At 39.0% G+C, this 24,055-nt stretch overlaps 1 protein-coding gene across 3 annotated transcripts; it reads left to right on the forward strand.

The window, feature by feature from the left end:
- The first annotated feature begins 296 nt into the window (after positions 1–296).
- On the forward strand, positions 297–17,216 carry LOC120053736 (N-acetyllactosaminide beta-1,3-N-acetylglucosaminyltransferase 3-like). 3 transcript variants are annotated; one of them, XM_039000952.1, is made up of 2 exons: positions 297–411; positions 15,255–17,216. In XM_039000952.1, exon 2 carries the CDS (start codon positions 15,265–15,267, stop codon positions 16,423–16,425), a length of 1,161 nt encoding a protein of 386 aa, XP_038856880.1. In that variant the 5' UTR covers positions 297–411; positions 15,255–15,264; the 3' UTR covers positions 16,426–17,216. The 3 variants fall into 3 exon arrangements, with proteins under 3 accessions (XP_038856880.1, XP_038856879.1, XP_038856881.1); XM_039000951.1 differs by lacking the exon at positions 297–411 and adding an exon at positions 412–487; XM_039000953.1 differs by lacking the exon at positions 297–411 and adding an exon at positions 976–1,072.
- The last annotated feature ends 6,839 nt before the right edge of the window (positions 17,217–24,055 follow it).

Here is a 24,055-nt window from a genome sequence, read left to right on the forward strand (position 1 = left end):
TTAACAAACAATTGAGTAAAACAAGCTTATATTTTGTGATCTGATGGGGTACAACAGTTAAACTAAGATCATGGGGTATTTTATAAATTATATAATTCAAAATAATGGGTACACAGTATATCATTAATTGATGTATAACATTATTCAGTTTATCACAAATTGATGTAGCGCAGATTGCCACCTTTGATTAATACACGACATTTCTCATAGTCTAGGGTTGGGACTTTGGTTGACGTAGGCGCGCGCTCAAAGCAGCAACCTAAAATCTAACTGGCAGATAGAGGCCAATGCTCATGAGCAAGTGCACTTATAACACCTAGCGCTCACGAGCAAGTGTATTTTTAAACTGATTTCCTGAACCAAGGCAACACATGTTCCAGCCGTTCTGTCAATAGGACGCAGGCAGAAAAGGTAATAGACAACGACTTTAATGTGCACTGGAAATATGGAGATATGCTTTTCTATGACTATGAATGGGTTTTATACTGTAAGTTTATCATACTACAAATACAGATTCCATATTTGTTCGTTTGTAGGCATATTTTATATTAATCTAATAGCCTAATAATCTCGAAAAAGTCATTATTTGTGCCAGTTCAAAATTATACATGCGAACAAACAAATAAACAGCTTTTGGACGGTCCGATACAATTAGAATAAAGTCGTGCAGATCCGTAGGCTACCCAGAGAAAACTTGATGAATTAACAGCGCAATAGCTACTCGTATATGAGACGTTTGTTTTATTACTGTGGCAAAGACAAATGTGGTTATTATAAGAAAGTGTTAACCTATAAATGCACTGTTTGCTAAAATGTATTATAACAGCGATTTACCACAGTTTCTGGTGGCGTATTTTCAGACTGCATGATTGACTGGGACACTCCTATCCTGTTATTGTCAATTAATGAAATACATTCACCAACACAGGAACTCTGACCCACTCAAATTGGTCAGTAGCATATTATGTATTTTTAATAATTGTAGTTCTACAAGTACTTGAACAGTGGATGTGTGGACCTATTTCGTCTGTCAACATCTAGTCTCGGGAATTCCAGACCTTTGGCAACAGCAGTAAGTATGCATCTATGCAGCACTGTGTATGTCGGATCATTAACATTAAGCAAAGTGACTTTTAGACGTATTTTCCAGACGTTGACATCAAGTGCATCTCAGGTGCTGAATGAAAGGTTAGAAGACATATTTTCTGGAAGTCGTAAATATGTCTTATATGGACATACAAAATTACGTATTTTCCGGACTTGAAAATATGTATTTTCCGGACGTTGAAAATACGTATTTTTCAGCCATTGATCGTTTGGCCAATTTTCAACTGCTATACATTCTCAATGAAGTAAGCATTATATCACAATAATACTTTTTCACGCCTCTTAATAGGACAGAATAGCCAACTGAAGATTGCAACAACATATTTGTTATTTCTCCTGTCTATCACATGCACTTTCTTCTGTCTATCACATGCTAGATTATTCAAAAGCTTTGAAACTAGCAGCAATGATGTTCAAAATACTTTAACGTACAGAATAAACCAGCAGACCACTTCAACTACAATAACTGTCACAGATAATATTTTTTTTATTGCTATTACTGCGATATGTTGTGGTTTATCTACCTAAGTTGAATGCATTGACTTTAAGTCTCTGGAAAAAAGCGTCTGCTGATGTAAATGTAAAAACAAACACTCGCAAAGCATGCTGGGTATTGTTCTAATGAGCTCTGCCCCAAAACAAGTACAAATTTGGTCGGTGCAGACCATATCAAAATCTGTACGAATCATAGAAGTCTAGGCTATGTTTCACAAGTTTGAACATCACGTCACAGTTTAGTACAGTAGAGCACAGTATAACACAGAAGAGTACAGTACAGTATGGTGCAGTACAGTTTAAGTCATTAGAGTAGAGTACAGTAAAGTACAGTAGAGTAGAGTACAGAATAGTTTAATTTAGTAGAGTATAGTGCAGTAAGGTACTGTACAGTAGAGTTTAATTCAGTAGAGTAGAATACAGTACAGTAGAGGAGTATAGTTTAATTCAGTAGAGTACAGTTCAGTACAGTACAATAGAGTTAAGTAGGGTTGTACTTAACTTGTACTTTTCTTTACTGTAATGTTTACTGTAATGTACTATGCTGTGCTCTACTGTACTGTACTTTGCTGTACTGTGCTATCCAAACTTGCGAAACCTAGATGTCAATGATTGGTTCAGATTTGGTCCGGTCCGGACCAATGTTCGGTCAACATTTTTTTTTATCACTGAGCAAATTTCAGGTCTGAGGAGCGCAAACTTGAAAGTTGTGAAAATTCAATGCAACATGGAAATAGCTGTTCTATCGTTCAGCCTACAGTAGCAGCCAATGTGTGGTGTTCAATGTAGGTTTTTTGAAGAAAAACATGCAGGACTTGACATTAACCTGTTTATCCACTTGTCCTTCAGACAAGGATGTGACTGAAAATGTTGACTGAAAATATTGTGTTGTTTGATGCAAGAAACCACTTTACAAAATAAAATTCCTCATTAGTTCCATACCATTATTACAGAGAATCAGACAAATTATGCTACCCTCTGCCTATTGGCTACTTAGCTTATTCACGCCTGTCTCAATATACAACACTTCCTCTTTAAGACAAAACAAATCTCTTTACCAAAGATGTCTAGAAATGACACGTTTTGTGCTCTTGTAAGAAGCAATCACTCCCCCATTGCTGACTACAAATGATCTATAACTGAGCTAATAACTCACTAACTAGCAAAGGTTATGAGAAAATGTACAAATGTGCACACGTCGCTACATGTAGTTCTCACTTTGATCTCAAAACAAGCGCATCTACTCACAACCACTCATGCTGTAACAACAGTCCAGTTCAAAGTGAATGGCACAGATCCATACAGTGCATTCGGTATGTATTCAGACCCCTTCCCTTTTTCCACATTTTGTTACATTACAGCCTTATTCTAAAATGCATCAAATAATTTCCCCCCCTCATCAATCTACACATTACCCCATAATGACAAAGCAAAAACAGGTTTTTAGAAATGTTTTGTTAATTTATAAAAAAAAAATACATTTAAAAAATACCTTATTTACATAAGTATTCAGACCCTTTGCTATGAAACTCGAAATTGAGCTCAGGTGCATCCTGTTTCCATTGATCATCCTTGAGCTGTTTCTACAACTTGATTGGAGTCCACCTGTGGTAAATTCAATTGATTGGACATGATTTGGAAAGGCACACACCTGTCTATATAAGGTCTCATGGTGAACAGTGCATGTCCTCACAAAAACCAAGCCATGAGGTCGAAGGAATTGTCCATAGAGCCCAAATGTATGCCCGGACCGGATGTCTGTGGACGTCTCGGGAACGTCTATGATAGGTTCAAATCAATGTCCTTGGGTTATTAATGCGAGAGGCAACCTGTCTGCAGTGGTGGAAAAAGTAGTCAATTGTCATACTTGAGCAAAAGCAAATACTATACATCAAATTCATTATATTAAGCAAACCAGATGGCACAATTTCCATTTTTACATTTCTATTAATTTATAGACAGACAGGGTCAGTATTTGTGTTTAGTGAGTCCTCCAGATCAGAGGCAGTAGGGATGACAACGCGTTATATTGATAGGTTTGTGAATTGGACCATAATTATGTCCTGCCTGAGCATTCAAAATGTAACAAGTACTTTTTGGTGTCAGGAAAAATATACGGGTATACATATCCCCATTAGCCAACGCCAATGGCGACAGCTAGTCTCACTGGGGTCCGACACATAACGCAAAATACTTACAATTTACATACACTACCATTCAAAAGTTTGGGGTCACTTAGAAATGTCCTTGTTTTTGAAAGAATTGCACATTTTTTTGTCTGTTAAAATAACATCAAATTGATCAGAAATACAGTGTAGACATTGTTAATGTTGTAAATGAAGAGGTGACTCCGGGATGCTAGCCTTCTAGGCAGAGTTCCTCTGTGCAGTGTCTGTGTTCTTTTGCCCATCTTAATCTTTTATTTTTATTGGCCAGTCTGAGATATGGCTTTTTCTTTGCAAGTCTGCCTGGAAGTCCAACATCCCGGCCAGTTGAGGACTTGTGAGGCGTCTGTTTCTCAAACTAGACACTCGAATGTACTTATCCTCTTGCTCAGTTGTGCACCTGGGCCTCCCACTCCTCTTTCTATTCTGGTTAGAGCCAGTTTGCACTGTTCTGTGAAGGGAGTAGTACACAGTTTTCAGCTGTGCTAACATAATTGCAAAAGGGTTTTCTAATGATCAATTAGCCTTTTAAAATGATAAACTTGGATTAGCTAACACAACGTGCCATTGGAACACAGGAGTGATGGTTGCTGATAATGGGCCTCTGTACGCCTATGTAGATATTGCATTAAAAATCAGCTGTTTCCAGCTACAATAGTCATTTACAACATTAACCATGTCTACACTGTATTTCTGATCAATTTGATGTTATTTTAATGCACAAAAACTAGCTTTTCTCCCAAAAACAAGGACATTTCTAAGTGACCCCAAACTTTAGAACAGTAGTGTACATTTAAAAACATTAACATGTAGTGTGTGTGTGTGTGTGTGTGTGTGTGTGTGTGTGTGTGTGTGTGTGTGTGTGTGTGTGTGTGTGTGTGTGTGTGTGTGTGTGTGTCCATTTATCAGTTACACATGCATGTCAGTACATCCTTAGGAAAAATTGCTTTTCTTTCTGATGTTTTATTGTGCATGCAGCTAAATGTAAGTGCCAAAACACTGTTGTCTTGTTGTTTGGAGCTAAATGTCTGTGTTAAACTTGCTAGCTAGCTTGAATACTCCTGCTAGCGTTAGCATTTGCATTGTCATCTGGAATGCATTACTATTTAGCATGCTTATTAGCGCATTTGTTAGCATTTCTATGTGGTGCTAGGCTATTTTCGGTTGTAGATTATTAATGTGTAGATATTTCTACATTGCTCTATTGCTTCATTGTGCATCTAGCATGTGTTTGGGTCCACATAGCCTATTTAGTTTGTTGACAAGGCATATTGAATTAGGCATATTTTTTCCCATACTGTGCTATAGCCTAAATTCTCCCCTTTTCTTTACAGAACCACAAATACTATCAGAGAGAGTGGTGTTGTGTGTGTGGATCTTCATTAAACCCTTGAACTAGAGCTACTGCTTCCTCGTGTTCTGAACGGACACCCTGTGGTGGTTACTACCGGCCTAAAAACCTTTTTATTGGTCCTTCGAATTCATAAACAACACATTTTTCAATACTATTCTCCTCACTAATGAATTCCTCAGTCATTTTATGCTTGCTCGACAAACACACATTTCATAGGGAGCATGTTGTTAAACAAGTTTTCTGCAGACATATTTTGGGCATGCAACTGCAAAAATGGTTTTGGCTTGAAGTTAACACTGTGTCATCTAAAATAGTTATTTGTACGGGGGACATATCATACAGCAGTGGTTCCCAACTCCGGTGCTCGAGTACACCCAACAGGATCGAATATGGGAACATTTGTTTTACAGTAAACACACCAGTGTGTCACACACATGTAAAGTGCCCTCCGTAATTATTGGGACAGTGACCATTTTGTTGTTGTTTTGGCTCTGTATCCAGCACTTTGGATTTGAAATGATATGACTGAAACTGAAGTTAAAGTGCAGACTGACAGCTTTAATTTGAGGGTAATTCCATCCATATCGGGTGAACCGTTTGGAAATTACAGCACTTTTTGTACATAGTCCCCCCATTTTAGGGGACCAAAAGTATTGTGACAAATTCACTTATTTGTGTATGAAAGTAGTCAAAAGTTTAGTATTTGGTCCCATATTCCTGGCACGCAATGATTACATCAAGCTTGTGACTCTACAAACTTGTTGGATGCATTTGCGCTTTGTTTTGGATGATATTGTTACGTTCCCCAGCAAGAAAACCAAACAATGTCACTCAAACAGAAGGGGGAAATAACAAAGAATCACTGACAACCACTCCTATCCTGTTATTGTCAATGAAGGAAATACATTCACCAACACAGGAACTCTCACCCACTCAAATTGGTCAGTAGCTTATTATGTATTTTTAATCATTGTAGTTCTACAAGTACTTGAACAGTGGGTGTGTAGACCTATTTTGTCTGTCAACATCTAGTCTTGGGAATCCCAGACCTATTTCAACAGCACTAAGTAAGTATGCAGCACTGTGTATGTCGAAACATTACCATTAAGCAAAATTACTTTTAGACGTATTTTCCAGACGTTGATATCAAGTGTCTCAGGTGCTGAATGAAAGGTTAGAAGACATATTTTCTGGAAGTCGTAAATATGTCTTATATGGACATACAAAATGACGGATTTTCCGGACATTTAAAATATTTATTTTCCCGGACGTTGAAAATACGTATTTTTCAGCCATTGATTGTATGGCCAAATTTCAACTGCTATACATTCTCAATGAAGTAAGCATTATATCACAATAATACATTTTCACGCCTCTTAATGGGAAAGAATAGCCAACTGAAGATTGCAACAAAATATTTGTTTTTTCTCCTGTATATCACATGCAATTATGCTAGATTTTTTAATTGCTTTGAAACTAGCAGCAATGATGTTCAAAATACTTTAACGTACAGAATAAACCAGCAGACCACTTCAACTACAATAACTGTCACAGATAACATATTTTTTATTGCTATGACTGCGATTGTGGTTTATCTACCTAAGTTGAATGCATTGACTTTAAGTCACTCTGGATAAAAGCGTCTGTGTCACGCCCTGACCGGAGATTGCTTTGTATGTTTCTATTTTTAGTTTGGTCAGGGTGTGATGTGGGTGGGTATTCTATGTCTGGGTATTCTATGTTGTAGGTCTAGGTTTTCTGTTTCTGTGTGTTTGGCCTGGTGTGGTTCCCAATCAGAGGCAGCTGTCTATCGTTGTCTCTGATTGGGAGCCATATTTAGGTAGCCTGTTTTCCCACTTTTGTTTGTGGGTGGTTGTTTCCTGTTTAGTGTTTTGTTTCACCTTTCAGGACTGTTCGTTTGTCGTTTTTAATGTTTGTCAAGTATTTTCGTATTTTATAAAAAAAAATATGACCACTTACCACGCTGCACCTTGGTCCTCCTCTCCTTCTCCAGAGGACAATTGTTACAGTCTGCTGATGTAAATGTAAAAATGAACACTCGCAAAGCATGCTGGGTATTATTCTAATGAGCTCGACCCCAAAACAAGTACAAATTTGGTCGGTGCAGACCATATCCAAATCTGTACAAATCATAGAAGTCTAGGCTATGTTTCACAAGTTTGAACATCACGTCACAGTTTAGTACAGTAGAGCACAGTATAACACAGAAGATTACAGTATGGTACAGTACAGTTTAAGTCATTATAGTAGAGTACAGTAGTGTACAGAATAGTTAAATTTAGTATAGTGCAGTACGGTACAGTAGAGTAGAGTACATTAGAGTTAAGTATGGTACAATACAGTACACTATACTTTACTGTACTCTTGTGTGTGCTACTGTATTGCACTGTTGTCACTTCTTCCGCCGAAGTCGGTCCCTCTCCTTGTTCGGGCGGCGTTCAGTGGTCGAGTCACCGGTCTTCTAGCCATCGCTGATCCACCTTTCATTTTCCATTGGTTTTGTCTTTGTTTTCTACACACCTGGTTTTCATTCCCCAATTACATGTTCATGTATTTAACCCTCTGTTTCCCCCATGTTTTTTGTGCGTGATTGTTTCTATGTTCATTTCGGTACGTGATAGCTGGTTTTTCGACGAGTGCTGTGTTCACCCGTGAGTAATATAATTACCGTTTGTATTTTGGTCAAGTGTATTTATTTACCTTGTGCCTTTATTTTTGAGTAAAGTACGTTGCTCACTCATTTTGCTCTCCTGCGCCTGACTTCATGCACCAGCTACACTCACCTTCTGACAACTGTACTTTTCTGTACTGTAATGTGTACTGTAATATTCTGCTGTGCTCTACTGTACTGTACTTTGCTGTACTGTGCTGTCCAAACTTGCGAAACCTAGATGTCAATGATTGGTTCAGATTTGGTCCGGTCCGGACCAATGTTCGGTCAACATTTTTTTATCACTGAGCAAATTTCAGGTCTGAGGAGCGCAAACTTGAAAGTTGTGAAAATTCAATGCAACTTCCGGCGTGCGTTTACTGTGAACACTGAGGCTGTACCCACTTTAAGTTAGTTTTAACAGTGGTCATGTAGGCTACTGTGGCTATTTGATCATAATGTAAGCCTACCCGAGTGGCCTATCAACAAAAGCAATGGAGAAAATGCATCCCATAAAATTTTAACATGGAAATAGCTGTTCTATCTTTCAGCCTACAGTAGCAGCCAATGTGTGGTGTTCAATGTAGGCCTACATTCCATGAGACTTTTGAAGAAAAACATGCAGGGCTTGACATTAACCTGTTTATCCACTTGTCCTTCAGACAAGGACGTGACTGAAAATGTTGACTGAATATATTGTGTTGTTTGATGCAAGAAACCACTTTACAAAATAAAATTCCTCATTAGTTCCATACCATTATTACAGAGAATCAGACAAATTATGCTACCCTCTGCCTATTGGCTAATTAACTTATTTACTCCTGTCTCAATATACAACACTTCCTCTTTAAAACTTCTCTGCGCTACGGATCCCTTTTACGGGATCATTTTCCTAAACAACCGCTGAATTGCAGGGCGCAAAATATGACAAAAAATATTTATAATCATGCAATCACAAGTGAAATATACCAAAACACAGCTTAGCTTGTTATTAATCCACCTATCGTGTCAGATTTTGAAAATATGCTTTACAGAGAAAGAAATCCAAGCTTTTGTGAGTGTATCAATCAATGCTAGAACAGCTAGCCCCAAATTAGCATGGTCACGAAAGTCAGAAAAGCAATCAAATTAATCGCTTACCTTTGATAATCTTCGGATGTTTGCACTCACGAGACTCCCAGTTACACAATAAATGTTCTTTTTGTTCGATAAATATTACTTTTATAACAAAAAAACGCAATTTGGGTTGCACGTTATGTTCAGAAAACTACAGCCTCGTTCCGGTCCTGAAAGCCAGAAGAAAATTCCCAAACGTATTAGATTCAAAAATATTACAAAAAATATTTATAATCATTCAATCACAAGTGAAATATACCAAAACACAGCTTAGCTTGTTGTTAATCCACCTATCGTGTCAGACTTTGAAAATATGCTTTGCAACGAAAGCAATCTAAGCTTTTGTGAGTGTATCAATCAATGCTAGAACAGTTAGCCTTATATTAGCTTGGTTAGCTTGGTCACGAAAGTCAGAAAAGCAATACAGTTAATCGCTTACCTTTAATAATCTTCGGATGTTTGCACTCACGAGACTCTCAGTTACACAACAAATGTTATTTTTGTTCGATAAATATTACTTTTATAACAAAAAAACGCCATTTGGGTTGCGCGTTATGTTCAGAAAACCAAAGCCTCGTTCCGTTCGACGAAAATTCCAAAAAGTATCCGTAATGGTCGTAGAAACATGTTAAATGTTTTTTATAATCAATCCTCAGGTTGTTTTTAACAAACATAATCGATAATATTTCAACCGGACCGTAACCTACTCAATAAGAGAGAGAAAGAAAATGGAGAGCTACCCTCTCGCGCGCAGGATCTAATCTGAGGACACCTGACTACTTTTGAAAAATCTCGCTCATTTTTCAAAATAAAAGCCTGAAACTATGTCTAAAGCCTGGTCACAGCCTGAGGAAGCCATTGGAATCTGGTTGATACCCCTTTAAATGGAAGAAAGACGGGCCAGGAAACACAGATTAAAAAAAATATATAATAACTTCCGGGTTAGATTTTCTCAGGTTTTCGCCTGCAGAATCAGTTTTGTTATACTCACAGACAATATTTTGACAGTTTTGGAAACTTTGGAGTGTTTTCTATCCTAATCTGTAAATTATATGCATATTCTACAATCTGGACCTGAGAAATAGTCCGTTTACCTTGGGAACGTTATTTAAAAAAAATTAAAAAATATCTGACCCCTAGCGTCAAGAGGTTACATGCAGGGCTTGACATTAACCTGTTTATCCACGTGTCCTTCAGACAAGGATGTGACTGAGAATGTTGACTGAAAATATTGTGTTGTTTGATGCAAGAAACCACTTTACAAAATAAAATTCCTCATTAGTTCCATACCATTATTACAGAGAATCAGACAAATTATGCTACCCTCTGCCTATTGGCTACTTAGCTTATTCACGCCTGTCTCAATATACAACACTTCCTCTTTAAGACAAAACAAATCTCTTTACCAAAGATGTCTAGAAATGACACGTTTTGTGCTCTTGTAAGAAGCAATCACTCCCCCATTGCTGACTACAAATGATCTATAACTGAGCTAATAACTCACTAACTAGCAAAGGTTATGAGAAAATGTACAAATGTGCACACGTCGCTACATGTAGTTCTCACTTTGATCTCAAAACAAGCGCATCTACTCACAACCACTCATGCTGTAACAACAGTCCAGTTCAAAGTGAATGGCACAGATCCATACAGTGCATTCGGTATGTATTCAGACCCCTTCCCCTTTTCCACATTTTGTTACATTACAGCCTTATTCTAAAATGCATCAAATAATTTCCCCCCCTCATCAATCTACACACAATACCCCATAATGACAAAGCAAAAACAGGTTTTTAGAAATGTTTTGTTAATTTATAAAAAAAATACATTTAAAAAATACCTTATTTACATAAGTATTCAGACCCTTTGCTATGAAACTCGAAATTGAGCTCAGGTGCATCCTGTTTCCATTGATCATCCTTGAGCTGTTTCTACAACTTGATTGGAGTCCACCTGTGGTAAATTCAATTGATTGGACATGATTTGGAAAGGCACACACCTGTCTATATAAGGTCTCATGGTGAACAGTGCATGTCCTCGCAAAAACCAAGCCATGAGGTCGAAGGAATTGTCCATAGAGCCCAAATGTATGCCCGGACCGGATGTCTGTGGACGTCTCGGGAACGTCTATGATAGGTTCAAATCAATGTCCTTGGGTTATTAATGCGAGAGGCAACCTGTCTGCAGTGGTGGAAAAAGTAGTCAATTGTCATACTTGAGCAAAAGCAAATACTATACATCAAATTCATTATATTAAGCAAACCAGATGGCACAATTTCCATTTTTACATTTCTATTAATTTATAGACAGACAGGGTCAGTATTTGTGTTTAGTGAGTCCTCCAGATCAGAGGCAGTAGGGATGACAACGCGTTATATTGATAGGTTTGTGAATTGGACCATAATTATGTCCTGCCTGTGTCATGTTTTGTCATTGATCATCATGTCTTGTCCCTGTGCTTCCCTCTGCTGGTCTTATTAGGTTCTTTCCCTCTTTCTATCCCTCTCTCTCCCCCTCCCTCTCTCCCTCTCTCGCTCTCTCTCTCTATCGTTCCGTTCCTGCTCCCAGCTGTTTCCCATTCTCCTAACTACCTCATTTACTCTTTCACACCTGTCCCCTATTTTACCCTCTGATTAGAGTCCCTATTTCTCCCTCTGTCTTCCGCTTCTGTCCTTGTCGGATTCTTGTTTGATGTTTGCTGTTCTGTGTCCTTGTTCCGCCCTGTCGTGTTTTTGCCTTCTTCAGATGCTGCGTGTGAGCAGGTGTCTATGTCAGCTACGGCCTGTGCCTTCCTGAAGCGACCTGCAGTCTGTGGTCGCGTCTCCAGTCGTTCCTCTCTTCTGACGAGAGGATTTCAGTTTCCTGTTTTGGATTTACCTTTGATAATATCCAGGAGAATCATTGTTTGTTTAAGACTGGAATAAAGACTCTGTTTCTATTACGTCGCTTTTGGGTCCTCATTCACCAGCATAACAGCCTGAGCATTCAAAATGTAACAAGTACTTTTTGGTGTCAGGAAAAATATACGGGTATACATATCCCCATTAGCCAACGCCAATGGCGACAGCTAGTCTCACTGGGGTCCGACACATAACGCAAAATACTTACAATTTACATACACTACCATTCAAAAGTTTGGGGTCACTTAGAAATGTCCTTGTTTTTGAAAGAATTGCACATTTTTTTGTCTGTTAAAATAACATCAAATTGATCAGAAATACAGTGTAGACATTGTTAATGTTGTAAATGAAGAGGTGACTCCGGGATGCTAGCCTTCTAGGCAGAGTTCCTCTGTGCAGTGTCTGTGTTCTTTTGCCCATCTTAATCTTTTATTTTTATTGGCCAGTCTGAGATATGGCTTTTTCTTTGCAAGTCTGCCTGAAAGTCCAACATCCCGGCCAGTTGAGGACTTGTGAGGCGTCTGTTTCTCAAACTAGACACTCGAATGTACTTATCCTCTTGCTCAGTTGTGCACCTGGGCCTCCCACTCCTCTTTCTATTCTGGTTAGAGCCAGTTTGCACTGTTCTGTGAAGGGAGTAGTACACAGTTTTCAGCTGTGCTAACATAATTGCAAAAGGGTTTTCTAATGATCAATTAGCCTTTTAAAATGATAAACTTGGATTAGCTAACACAACGTGCCATTGGAACACAGGAGTGATGGTTGCTGATAATGGGCCTCTGTACGCCTATGTAGATATTGCATTAAAAATCAGCTGTTTCCAGCTACAATAGTCATTTACAACATTAACAATGTCTACACTGTATTTCTGATCAATTTGATGTTATTTTAATGCACAAAAACTAGCTTTTCTCTCAAAAACAAGGACATTTCTAAGTGACCCCAAACTTTTGAACGGTAGTGTACATTTAAAAACATTAACATTAACATGTGTGTGTGTGTGTCCATTTATCAGTTACACATGCATGTCAGTACATCCTTAGGAAAAATTGCTTTTCTTTCTGATGTTTTATTGTGCATGCAGCTAAATGTAAGTGCCAAAACACTGTTGTCTTGTTGTTTGGAGCTAAATGTCTGTGTTAAACTTGCTAGCTAGCTTGAATACTCCTGCTAGTGTTAGCATTTGCATTGTCATCTGGAATGCATGACTATTTAGCATGCTTATTAGCGCATTTGTTAGCATTTCTATGTGGTGCTAGGCTATTTTCGGTTGTAGATTATTAATGTTTTATAATGTGTAGATATTTCTACATTGCTCTATTGCTTCATTGTGCATCTAGCATGTGTTTGGGTCCACATAGCCTGTTTAGTTTGTTGACAAGGCATATTGAATTAGGCATATTTTTTCCCATACTGTGCTATAGCCTAAATTCTCCCCTTTTCTTTACAGAACCACAAATACTATCAGAGAGAGTGGTGTTGTGTGTGTGGATCTTCATTAAACCCTTGAACTAGAGCTACTGCTTCCTCGTGTTCTGAACGGACACCCTGTGGTGGTTACTACCGGCCTAAAAACCTTTTTATTGGTCCTTCGAATTCATAAACAACACATTTTTCAATACTATTCTCCTCACTAATGAATTTCTCAGTCATTTTATGCTTGCTCGACAAACACACATTTCATAGGGAGCATGTTGTTAAACAAGTTTTCTGCAGACATATTTTGGGCATGCAACTGCAAAAATGGTTTTGGCTTGAAGTTAACACTGTGTCATCTAAAATAGTTATTTGTACGGGGGACATATCATACAGCAGTGGTTCCCAACTCCGGTGCTCGAGTACACCCAACAGGATCGAATATGGGAACATTTGTTTTACAGTAAACACACCAGTGTGTCACACACATGTAAAGTGCCCTCCGTAATTATTGGGACAGTGACCATTTTGTTGTTGTTTTGGCTCTGTATCCAGCACTTTGGATTTGAAATGATATGACTGAAACTGAAGTTAAAGTGCAGACTGACAGCTTTAATTTGAGGGTAATTCCATCCATATCGGTTGAACCGTTTGGAAATTACAGCACTTTTTGTACATAGTCCCCCCATTTTAGGGGACCAAAAGTATTGTGACCAATTCACTTATTTGTGTATGAAAGTAGTCAAAAGCTTTGTATTTGGTCCCATATTCCTGGCACGCAATGATTACATCAAGCTTGTGACTCTACAAACTTGTTGGATGCATTTGCGCTTTGTTTTGGATGATATTGTTATATTCCCCAGCAGGAAAACCAAACAATGTCACTCAAACAGAAGGGGGAACTAACAATGAAAGACTGACAACCAAAATGGAACAGGTGCGGGTTCTGAATAACACTCATGGGTGTGTCCACTGAAAGTAGACTAGCAACAACAACTGGAACCTAAAATACACCCATATTTGCCGAAGAAGAAGCAAACAAAATAAAAACCCACACCAACCTTAAAGACAGGACGCAAACCAAAAAGTGGCACAAAGCAAAAACAGGACAGATCAGATTAAAGATTGTTTGTCTAGAAATCAAAATGGGGAGAGCCAACTAAAGGTGTTAACCCTGCACATTTCTCAAGCCAACACAGGTGAAACCTCCTTCCGACTAGCGAGATGGACTACCCAGTCGGTGCGCCCTACTTCTCACGCGCTATATGTGCTAAAGTCCAACATCAAAACATATATAGAAAAACCAAATCCTGTAAAACTTATTTACAATAAATGTGACTCCAAAATTACACAATACATTATTTACCATTCATTTATTTTTGGCACTAAATAATCTGAAACAACCAAAACAAAAAGCAAATGCATCCAACAAGGTTTTGGAATCACAAGCTTGATGCAATTGTTGCGTGCCAGGAATATGGGACCAAGTACTAAACTTTTGACTACTTTAACACACATAAGTGACCTTGTCTCAATACTTTTGGTCCACCTAAAATGGGGGGAATATGTACAAAAAGTGCTGTAATTTCTAAACAGTTCACCTGATTTTTAAAATGTATTTAACCAGGCAAGTCAGTTAAGAATAAATTCTTATTTACAATGACTGCCTACCCCAACCAAACCCGGACGACGCTGGGCAATTGTGCTCCGCCCTATGGGACTCCCAATCTCGGCCAGATGTGATACAGCCTGATTTCAAACCAGGGACTGTAGGGACGCCTCTTGCACTCAGATGCAGTACCTTAAACCGCTGCGCCACTCGGGAGCCCATGGATGAAAATATCTTCAAATTAAAGCTGCCAGTCTGCACTTTAACCTCATAGTCAGAGTGCTGGATTACTGAGCCAAAACAACAATAAAATGTGTCACTGTCCCAGTAATTACAGAGGGCACTTAATCTCTGGCCCATTTTGTACCTTTAATGCCTTGTTTTTTTTGTACCTTTAATGCCTTGTTTTTTCTCATTACAGAGCAACAAAAATGAGAAGGTCGTCTCGTTTGCTTGAGTCTACAGCTTTACTTGTGATCAGCATTCTGTGCTTGGTCATCATTTTTATTAAAGAGGACATTCGTCCTAAAAAACCCTCAAACCATTTCCAGATAAACAGGAGGGAATCAACCTATCAAAACAGACCTCAGAAACCAACCAGTGAGAGCGCAGGTGTTTCTACCTGGGGCCATTGTGAACGGAATGAGTCTGCGGCCAATGTGTCAGGGTTTTCCTCTCTGCCAGTTCACATCCAAGACTTCCTCTTCTATCGTCACTGCCGCCACTTCCCAATGCTGCTGGATGTACCTGATAAATGTGGAGACCCTCACAAGTCTGCTGACGTCTTCCTTCTGCTGGTCATAAAAAGCTCACCTGCGAATTATGACCGCCGTGAGGTACTACGGAAAACCTGGGCCAAGGAGAGACTGCAGAATGGAGTCTGGATCCACAGGATTTTTCTCTCGGGAACCACAGGCACAGGCTTTGAGAAGCGCAAGCTAAACAAGCTTCTACGACTGGAGAACCGTGAGCATAATGACATCTTGCAGTGGGACTTCAACGACTCCTTCTTCAACCTCACCCTGAAGCAGATTTTGTTCTTAGAATGGATGGACAAGAACTGCCGCCAAGCCCGATTTCTCCTCAACGGTGACGATGATATCTTCGCCAACACAGATAACATAGTGGACTACCTTCAGAGTCTAAAAGACAATGATGGTGACAAGCACCTTTTTGCAGGTCATCTAATCCGCTATGTAGGACCCATTAGAGAGTCAGGGAGCAAATACTATGTCCCAGTCCAGGTTCAAGAGTCAGACTCATATCCCCCTTACTGTGGGGGTGGGGGCTTCCTGCTCTCTGGAAACACAGCTATGGTCATTTACAAAATGACCCATACCATTCCCATTTTGCCAATTGATGATGTCTACATGGGAATGTGTTTGGAAAAGGCTGGTCTTGGGCCAGAGTCCCATTTCGGAGTCAGGACTGCTGGACTTCATGTCCCCTCCCAAAACGTGGACACTTTCGATCCTTGTTATTACAGGGAAATCATTTTAGTACACAGATTTCTGCCACATCAGATATATATTATGTGGCACGGAATACATGAACCTAACTTGAAATGTAGTAATTCGCAAGGTTCTCTTTAGCCATCTGTCCTGTTGAAATCAGTTGCCTGCTGAGGTTTGTTTTTCCAGTCTTTTTTTTCAAACATGTGTTATGTCTGAAAGTTGTTTTTGTTGTTGTTGTAAATACAGACTAATTTTAAGATGTAAGTTATGGGATTGATTGCTTCTGTGTATGTACATTGAAATTATCAAAGTTTATATAATGTTTTGTTTTAAGTCATTATCACTTCTTTCTATTTAATAAATGAAAACATGCATATTAAAAAAAATATATGATATTGATTCTATATCAAACGCTAATAAAATATGCATCTTTGATTTTTGCCATGTGTATGGCTTTAGGTCATTCTGGCGATTGTTAAGTAATTGATGAGGTAAATATTATTGAGTATATAAATATATAAACCCACCGGACCACAAATAAGCCATATTTCACAATAATTTCCACTGCAGATCGCCATAAACAATGGATTTCATGAATTCATCTTTTATTTAACCAGGCAAGTCAGTTAAGAACAAATTCTTATTTACAATGACAGCCTACCCCAGCCAAACCCGGATGATGCTGGGCAAATTATGCGCTGCCCTATAGGACTCCCAATCAAGGCTGGATGTGATACCACTGCGCCACTCGGGAGCCTACACAGAATCTGTCATCCTTTTCTCTGCAGTACTTCAGCTGTAGCCACACATTTTAACGTTTATAGTATGAAAGTAATACTATTATTACATAAACCAAGTAGAGACATGGGGTGGCTAACCTAGTGGTTAGAGCATTGGGCCAGTAAACCGAAAGGTTGCTGGATTGAATCCCAGAGCTGACAAGGTAAGAATCTGTTGTTCTGCCCCTGAACAAGGCACTGTTCCCCGGTAGGCCGTCATTGTAAATAAGAATCTGTTCTTAACTGACTTGCCTAGTTAAATAAAAAAACTTGGAAGCATACAAACAACATTCTGTTATTACAGGTGCCTAATACTGTATTGGCAAGGGGGATACTTAGTCATTTGTTCAACTGAAATGTGTCTTCCACATTTACCCCAACCCCTCTGAATCAGAGAGGTGCGGGGGGCTGCCTTAACTGGCATTGTTATTAAAGTAAACGATTCACAACACATTCTTGATTAATCATTTTCTTAACATTTTTCACTTGTGTAACTACAATGCCTCAGGAATCCCCCACCACCCACTAAGCTCAGAACAAGCCTGCCCAACTAGCACAGTGGATGATTACATGGGCTGCTATATATAATTAACATTTCATTATTTATTTTTCCATATTTTCTCATTGTTTCTGTGATGAAAAATACAATTCTTTAAGAGGCCTGTGTAGTATTTTGATACTTTGTGCAAGGCAATTGATAAGCATTAAAAACTTTGTGGATGGAGCCTCCTGTGTGGCGGAGTGGTCTAAGACACTGCATCGCAGTGCAAACTGCGTTGCGACAGATGCTGGTTCGAGACCCGTGCCGGTCGTGACCGGGAGACCCATGAGACGATGCAAAACTGGCCCAGCGTCGTCCGAGTTAGGGGAGGTTTTGGCCGGTCGGGATGTCCTTATCCCATCAAGTGTATGGTGTTTCCTCTGACACAAAATGTTTTTTTTTTGTGGATTGGTATAATTTGTATGTATAAAATGTTTAGTAGTAATATTTATAATTACTAAATCGGGTAATTTTGAATATATTTATTTAAATTTGCATCGGGCCGATTCTGGGGGTATTCTGGTAAGATGCCGGCAAAGTCGGCTGAATTCCAGTAGACGGAAACGGCCCGATGTACTTGGGCCAATTCTGGGCAGTCATTCATTTTGATTCCGGGCCGAGTCCAACACCCGATTCCGGGCCGATTCAATCAGTTCCAGCCTCCCGGAAGAGGGCCGCTTCTGGGCCGATTCCTCATTGCTAGCTGTGTGACGATTGGGCAGGAAATGTTTGTGGTCGACTTCAAAATAAAAACATTAGACAGGAAATTATTTATCAAATCAATCAAATCGAACTTTGTCACATGCGCCGAATACAAGTATAGACCTTACTGTGAAATGCTTACTTACATGCCCTTAACCAACAGTGCAGTTCAAGAAGAGTTAAGAAAAATATTTACCAAATAAACTAAAGTAAAAAATAATAAAACGTAACACAATAACAAGGCTATATACAGGGGGTACCGGTACCGAGTCAGTGTGTGGAGGTACAGGTTAGAGGTAATTTGTACATGTACGTAGGGGTGAAGTCACTATGCATAGATAATAAACAGCGAGTAGCAGCTATCTGCAAAACAAATAGGGGGGGTCAATGTAATATTCCGGTGGCCATTTGATTAATTGTTCAGCAGTCATATGGCTTGGGGGTAGAAGCTGTTGAGGAGCCTTTTGGTCCTTGGCGCTCCGGTACCGCTTGCCGTGCGGTAGCAGAGAAATCAGTCTATGACTTGGGTGACTGGAGTCTCTGACAATTTTATGGGCTTTCCTCTGACACTGCCTATTATATAGGTCCTGGATGGCAGGAAGCTTGGCCCCATTGATGTACTGGGCCGTATGCACTACCCTCTGTAGCGCCTTATGGTCAGATGCCGAGCAGTTGCCATACCAGGCGGTGATGCAACTGGTCAGGATGCTCTCGATGGTGCAGCTGTAGAACTTTTTGAGGATCTGGGGACCCATGCCAAATCTTTTCAGTCTCCTGAGGGGGAAAAGGTTTTGGCATGCCCTCTTCACGACTGTCTTGGTGTGTTTGGACCATGATAGATCGTTGGTGATGTGGACACCAAGAAACTTGAAGCGCTCGACCTGCTTCACTACAGCCCCGTCGATGTGCTCGGCCCTACTTTTCCTGTAGGCCAGGATTAGCTCCTGTGTAACAATGTTTTTGTTGCAAATTGCGTTGGTGGTATTGATTTATTTTAAATAATAAAAAAAATATATATATATATTCCTATTCCCTTACTAATCATTGTTCCTGTTCCGTTATTGATGTCTTAGTACAAAGCACTCTCACACTGATATGTAGCAATTTATCAGATACTGTGTTCTATGTACTGGCCTAATTCACTTATTGATAGAGGTCATAGATCATTAGGATATTAAACACAGCACAACTTGGACAGTCAACAGCATACGCAAGAGGTGAAAACCAAAACAAATAAGCCTTTTACAAAGGACTTCTCTTCAGTGGTGTAAAGTACTTAAGTAAAAATATTTTGAAGTACTACTTAAGTAGTTTTTGGGGGTTTCTGTACTTTACTCTTGATACTTAAGTATATTTAAAACCAAATACTTTTAGACTTTTACTCGAGTAGTCATTTACTGGGTGACTTTCACTTTTACTTGAGTCATTTTCTATTAAGGTATCTTTACTTTTACTCAAGAATGACAATTGAGTGCTTTTTCCACCACTGCTTCTCTTACACTACTTCTGTAAATGTAATTTGCGTTTTCAAACCACACGTATGTAGGTGACTCACTCAAGTCATGTTCCAGTCCAGACATCAATCAAAAAACGTTTTACCATCTGTATGTGTTGTAGAGTTTGTTGGAAACAAACATGTTTTTTAAGTCCCTTATGTTTTCTAAATGCCTTGATGGTCATAGTGCTCTCTAAGGCTGTCCAATAACTCATTAAACAGGACATTTACTGTTGTTCATTAACCCTCATACTACCGACTGAGGTCATTCTGACCCCAGAGGCATATATTGTTTTTAATCATAGGCCAAAGGTGGTTTATACAATTCTTCACATTTTTCATGACTTTGTCAATCAACTTGTTCTTAATTAATCGAAAACTTTGTTTAGTGTTTCTGTATCATTATGGACTTTGTATTTTAATCCAGGTTTCTCTAGAGACAATATTAAGTTATACATATTGTAATGACCTTGTAGGCTCGGCCCTAAACTATGTGCTCTCTGTCAGCTGGGTCTGTTGTTCTCTCTTTTATCATGTATCCTGTCCATTGAAGAAAGGTTATATGATATTTTCTCCTTTCCTAGGCTTCTAGGCCTCTGGCCTAATAGGCATGTCTTTGTCCATGCCTTGTCTTGTAATTTGACCATAGGATCTATATACCCAGAATTCTTCTTTGTTAATGTCAGTATTGCGTTATAACTTAAGCTGTATGCCATGTATGTGAATCCATTCATTTTACAAAGTTATTCAATAATACTTGCTTTGATATTCTCTTCTCATGACCATTCCTTGATCTTAGCTAAATGCATAATACTTGATTGCACATGGTTTTACTATAATGTTAAATGAAGTCAGATATACTTTTTAATAGACTTTGTCCATTAATTTCATAGTCTTATTATGAGTCGCATGTGAGGTATAAATAATATACATAAGATAAATATTACCCCACTACATCCTCGATATATCATAAATGAGAGAATGTCCACAACAGTTCTCTAGTTGTCGAATTGACAGTTTATTGACCCCACCCCCCACCTTACAAATGCTTAGTTGCAGTCAAAATAGATCACTTGCACTACGTAAAATGGCCTGTTCCGAGTGTGTACATGTTAAGAATATCTTCAATGATAAGAAGTAGAAACAGCAGAGGAAAGGAAACAGCAGAGGGAGCACCCCCCTATCCACATCGACAGGACAGTAGTGGAGAAGGTGGAAAGTTTTAAGTTCCTCGGTGTACACATCACGGACAAACTGAATTGGTCCACCCACACAGACAGCGTTGTGAAGAAGGCGCAGCAGCTCCTCTTCAACCTCAGGAGGCTGAAGAAATTCGGCTTGTCACCAAAAGCACTCACAAACTTCTACAGATGCACAATCGAGAGCATCCTGTCGGGCTGTATCACCGCCTGGTACGGCAACTGCTCCGCCCACAACCGTAAGGTAGTGAGGTCTGCACAACGCATCACCGGGGGCAAACTACCTGCCCTCCAGGACACCTACACCACCCGATGTCACAGGAAGGCCATAAAGATCATCAAGGACAACAACCACCCGAGCCACTGCCTGCTCACCCCGCTATCATCCAGAAGGCGAGGTCAGTACAGGTGCATCAAAGCAGGGACCGAGAGACTGAAAAACAGCTTCTATCTCAAGGCCATCAGACTGTTAAACAGCCACCACTAACATTTAGTGGCCGCTGCCAACATACTGACTCAACTCCAGCCACTTTAATAATGGGAATTGATGGAAATTATGTAAAAATGTATCACTAGCCACTTTAAACAATGCCACTTAATATAATGTTTACATACCCTACATTACTCATCTCATATGTATATGTATATACTGTACTCTATATCATCTACTGCATCTTGCCATCTCTATGTAATACATGTATCACTAGCCACTTTAAACTATGCCACTTTATGTTTATATACCCTACATTACTCATCTCATATGTATATACTGTACTCTATACCATCTACTGCATCTTGCCTATGCCGTTCTGTACCATCACTCATTCATATATCTTTATGTACATATTCTTTATCCCTTTACACTTGTGTGTATACGGTAGTAGTTGTGGAATTGTTAGGTTAGATTACTTGTTGGTTATTACTGCATTGTCGGAACTAGAAGCACAAGCATTTCGCTACATTCGCATTAACATCTGCTAACCATGTGTATGTGACAAATACAATTTGATTTGATTTGATTTGATTTAGAAGCTCAGTATTGAGAAGTCAGAATAAAAACAGAGCTTGACCAGTCTTGATTAGTCGGCTCTGGAAGGTCATGGATCTTTACACAAGCTAATAGCCCATAACACCTTGTCTGTTGTCCTCATACGAGGGATTCGATTAATCTAGACTGGGTGCCCGGGTATGCGTGTTTTGGACTGGGTAAAAGTTCATTGGATTAGTTTTGAAACCTGGCAACCCATGGCGAGGTCAGCTCAAAAAGTCTGCTTTCTTTTTAAAGATTATTTAAAAATATATATTTTTTAACATTTTGTTTCTCTCCGTTGCCCACGCTCTTTCAATATTTAGATAATTTTCCATTGTCTTGGGATAGCCCCCTTTTTTTCAATTTTTGCCTAAAATGACATACCCAAATCGAACTGCCTGTAGCTCAGGCCCAGAAGCAAGGATATGCATATTCTTGGTACCATTTAAAAGGAAACACTTTGAAGTTTGTGGAAATGTGAATTGAATGTAGAAGAATATAACACAATAGATCTGGTAGAAGAAAATACATAGAAAAAAACAACCATTTTTAAAATCTTTTTCTTCCTACCACCATCTTTGAAATGCAACAGAAAGGTCCCACTTCTAGCCATCACTCTGGTTCTGATGGTGTCCACAAGATGGCAGCAGTGTATGTGCAAAGTTTCAGATGGATAACTTGAAGTATGAGCGAACTACATGACATTTAGTGTGAAGTCACCCAGGTACATTTGGGCAAATCGTGAAGGAGACATTTGCATTCATATACATTTTTTCTGCAAGAATATTGTCAAATCTGTATACTTGCACTTTGATTTAGCTTTTCCAGTATTAGTAGCCATATTATAAGTTCAACATTTGCAAAACAACAAGTTTTTATAACTTCATAACTCTGAATATTCTTATAATTTTTGTCCAAAAGGAAAAGGCATGCTGTCGCACAAGGTTAGCGGCTACATTTTGCGACAGAAACAGGGTTTCTCATTGGCTATCTAGCTAGTTTTGTTTGACCCCGATTGGTGCTTATTTGGCAAGGTTAGAGTTGATCAAGTAAAGACCGACCGCGTCATCGGCGTGCCGTGAAGGCGTCACTCTCTGACCAAATTTGGTGTCCTATAGGATATACTACACCCCTAATGATATAGTGAAGTCTGGTTACATTCTAGGATCTCTGAAGAATACATACAAACGTGATGTGACTGGTTGAAATAATGTTTAGGTTTAGATTTTCACAGATTCCTTTCTTTGCAAATTGAACGAGTGGAAATACAAAATTGATCGTGCATGCTATATGGACCTTTTTAGGATATGAAAAAGGATTTTATCTAACAAAACAACACTTCATGTTATCTCTGGGATCCTTTGGATGATAAATCAGAGCAAGATTTCAGAATGTAAGTACACATTTCACCTTCAGAGGTGAATTTATCAAACCTATCGCGGTGAGAAAAGTGTTTTGTTGTTAGGAGCTCTCCTCAAACAATAGCATGGCATTTTTCCTCAGTAATAGCTACTGTAAATTGGACAGTGGAGTTATATTAACAATAATTTAAGCTTTTTATATATATTTATATATATAATTTATAAGTAAAAAAATTGATGTAGCAGATTGCCCCTTTAAGTCTATCAAACGTGTACTAGTTTGAGCATGTGTCCATTTAGGGGCAGCTCTCTGTCTCTCCTTCTCGCATTATTCTCTCATTATTAAACCTTATTCTCTCATTATTAAACCTATTGATAAATTATCCAACCCAAATTTAGAATGACAGTCCCTAGTCCTTCACGTGGGGTCTATCACTTCAATTTAAGACCCTCAATTTAGCACACACCGACACTTGCAGAATGTACATTTACATTGACATACAGTATATTCATCTTATATTTCTAGTATTCACATTCCTCCTCACAGCCCCCATTTTTCTACCAGTACACCAGCAGCATGAGAGAAGTTTGGACAGGATCTCTCTCCATGCTCACTCCACATGGACTCATGTCGCACTCCTGAGTGTCACGTCCTGACCAT

The sequence above is a fragment of the Salvelinus namaycush genome, chromosome 9 (genome assembly GCF_016432855.1).
Source record: "Salvelinus namaycush isolate Seneca chromosome 9, SaNama_1.0, whole genome shotgun sequence".
NCBI lineage: Eukaryota > Metazoa > Chordata > Actinopteri > Salmoniformes > Salmonidae > Salvelinus > Salvelinus namaycush.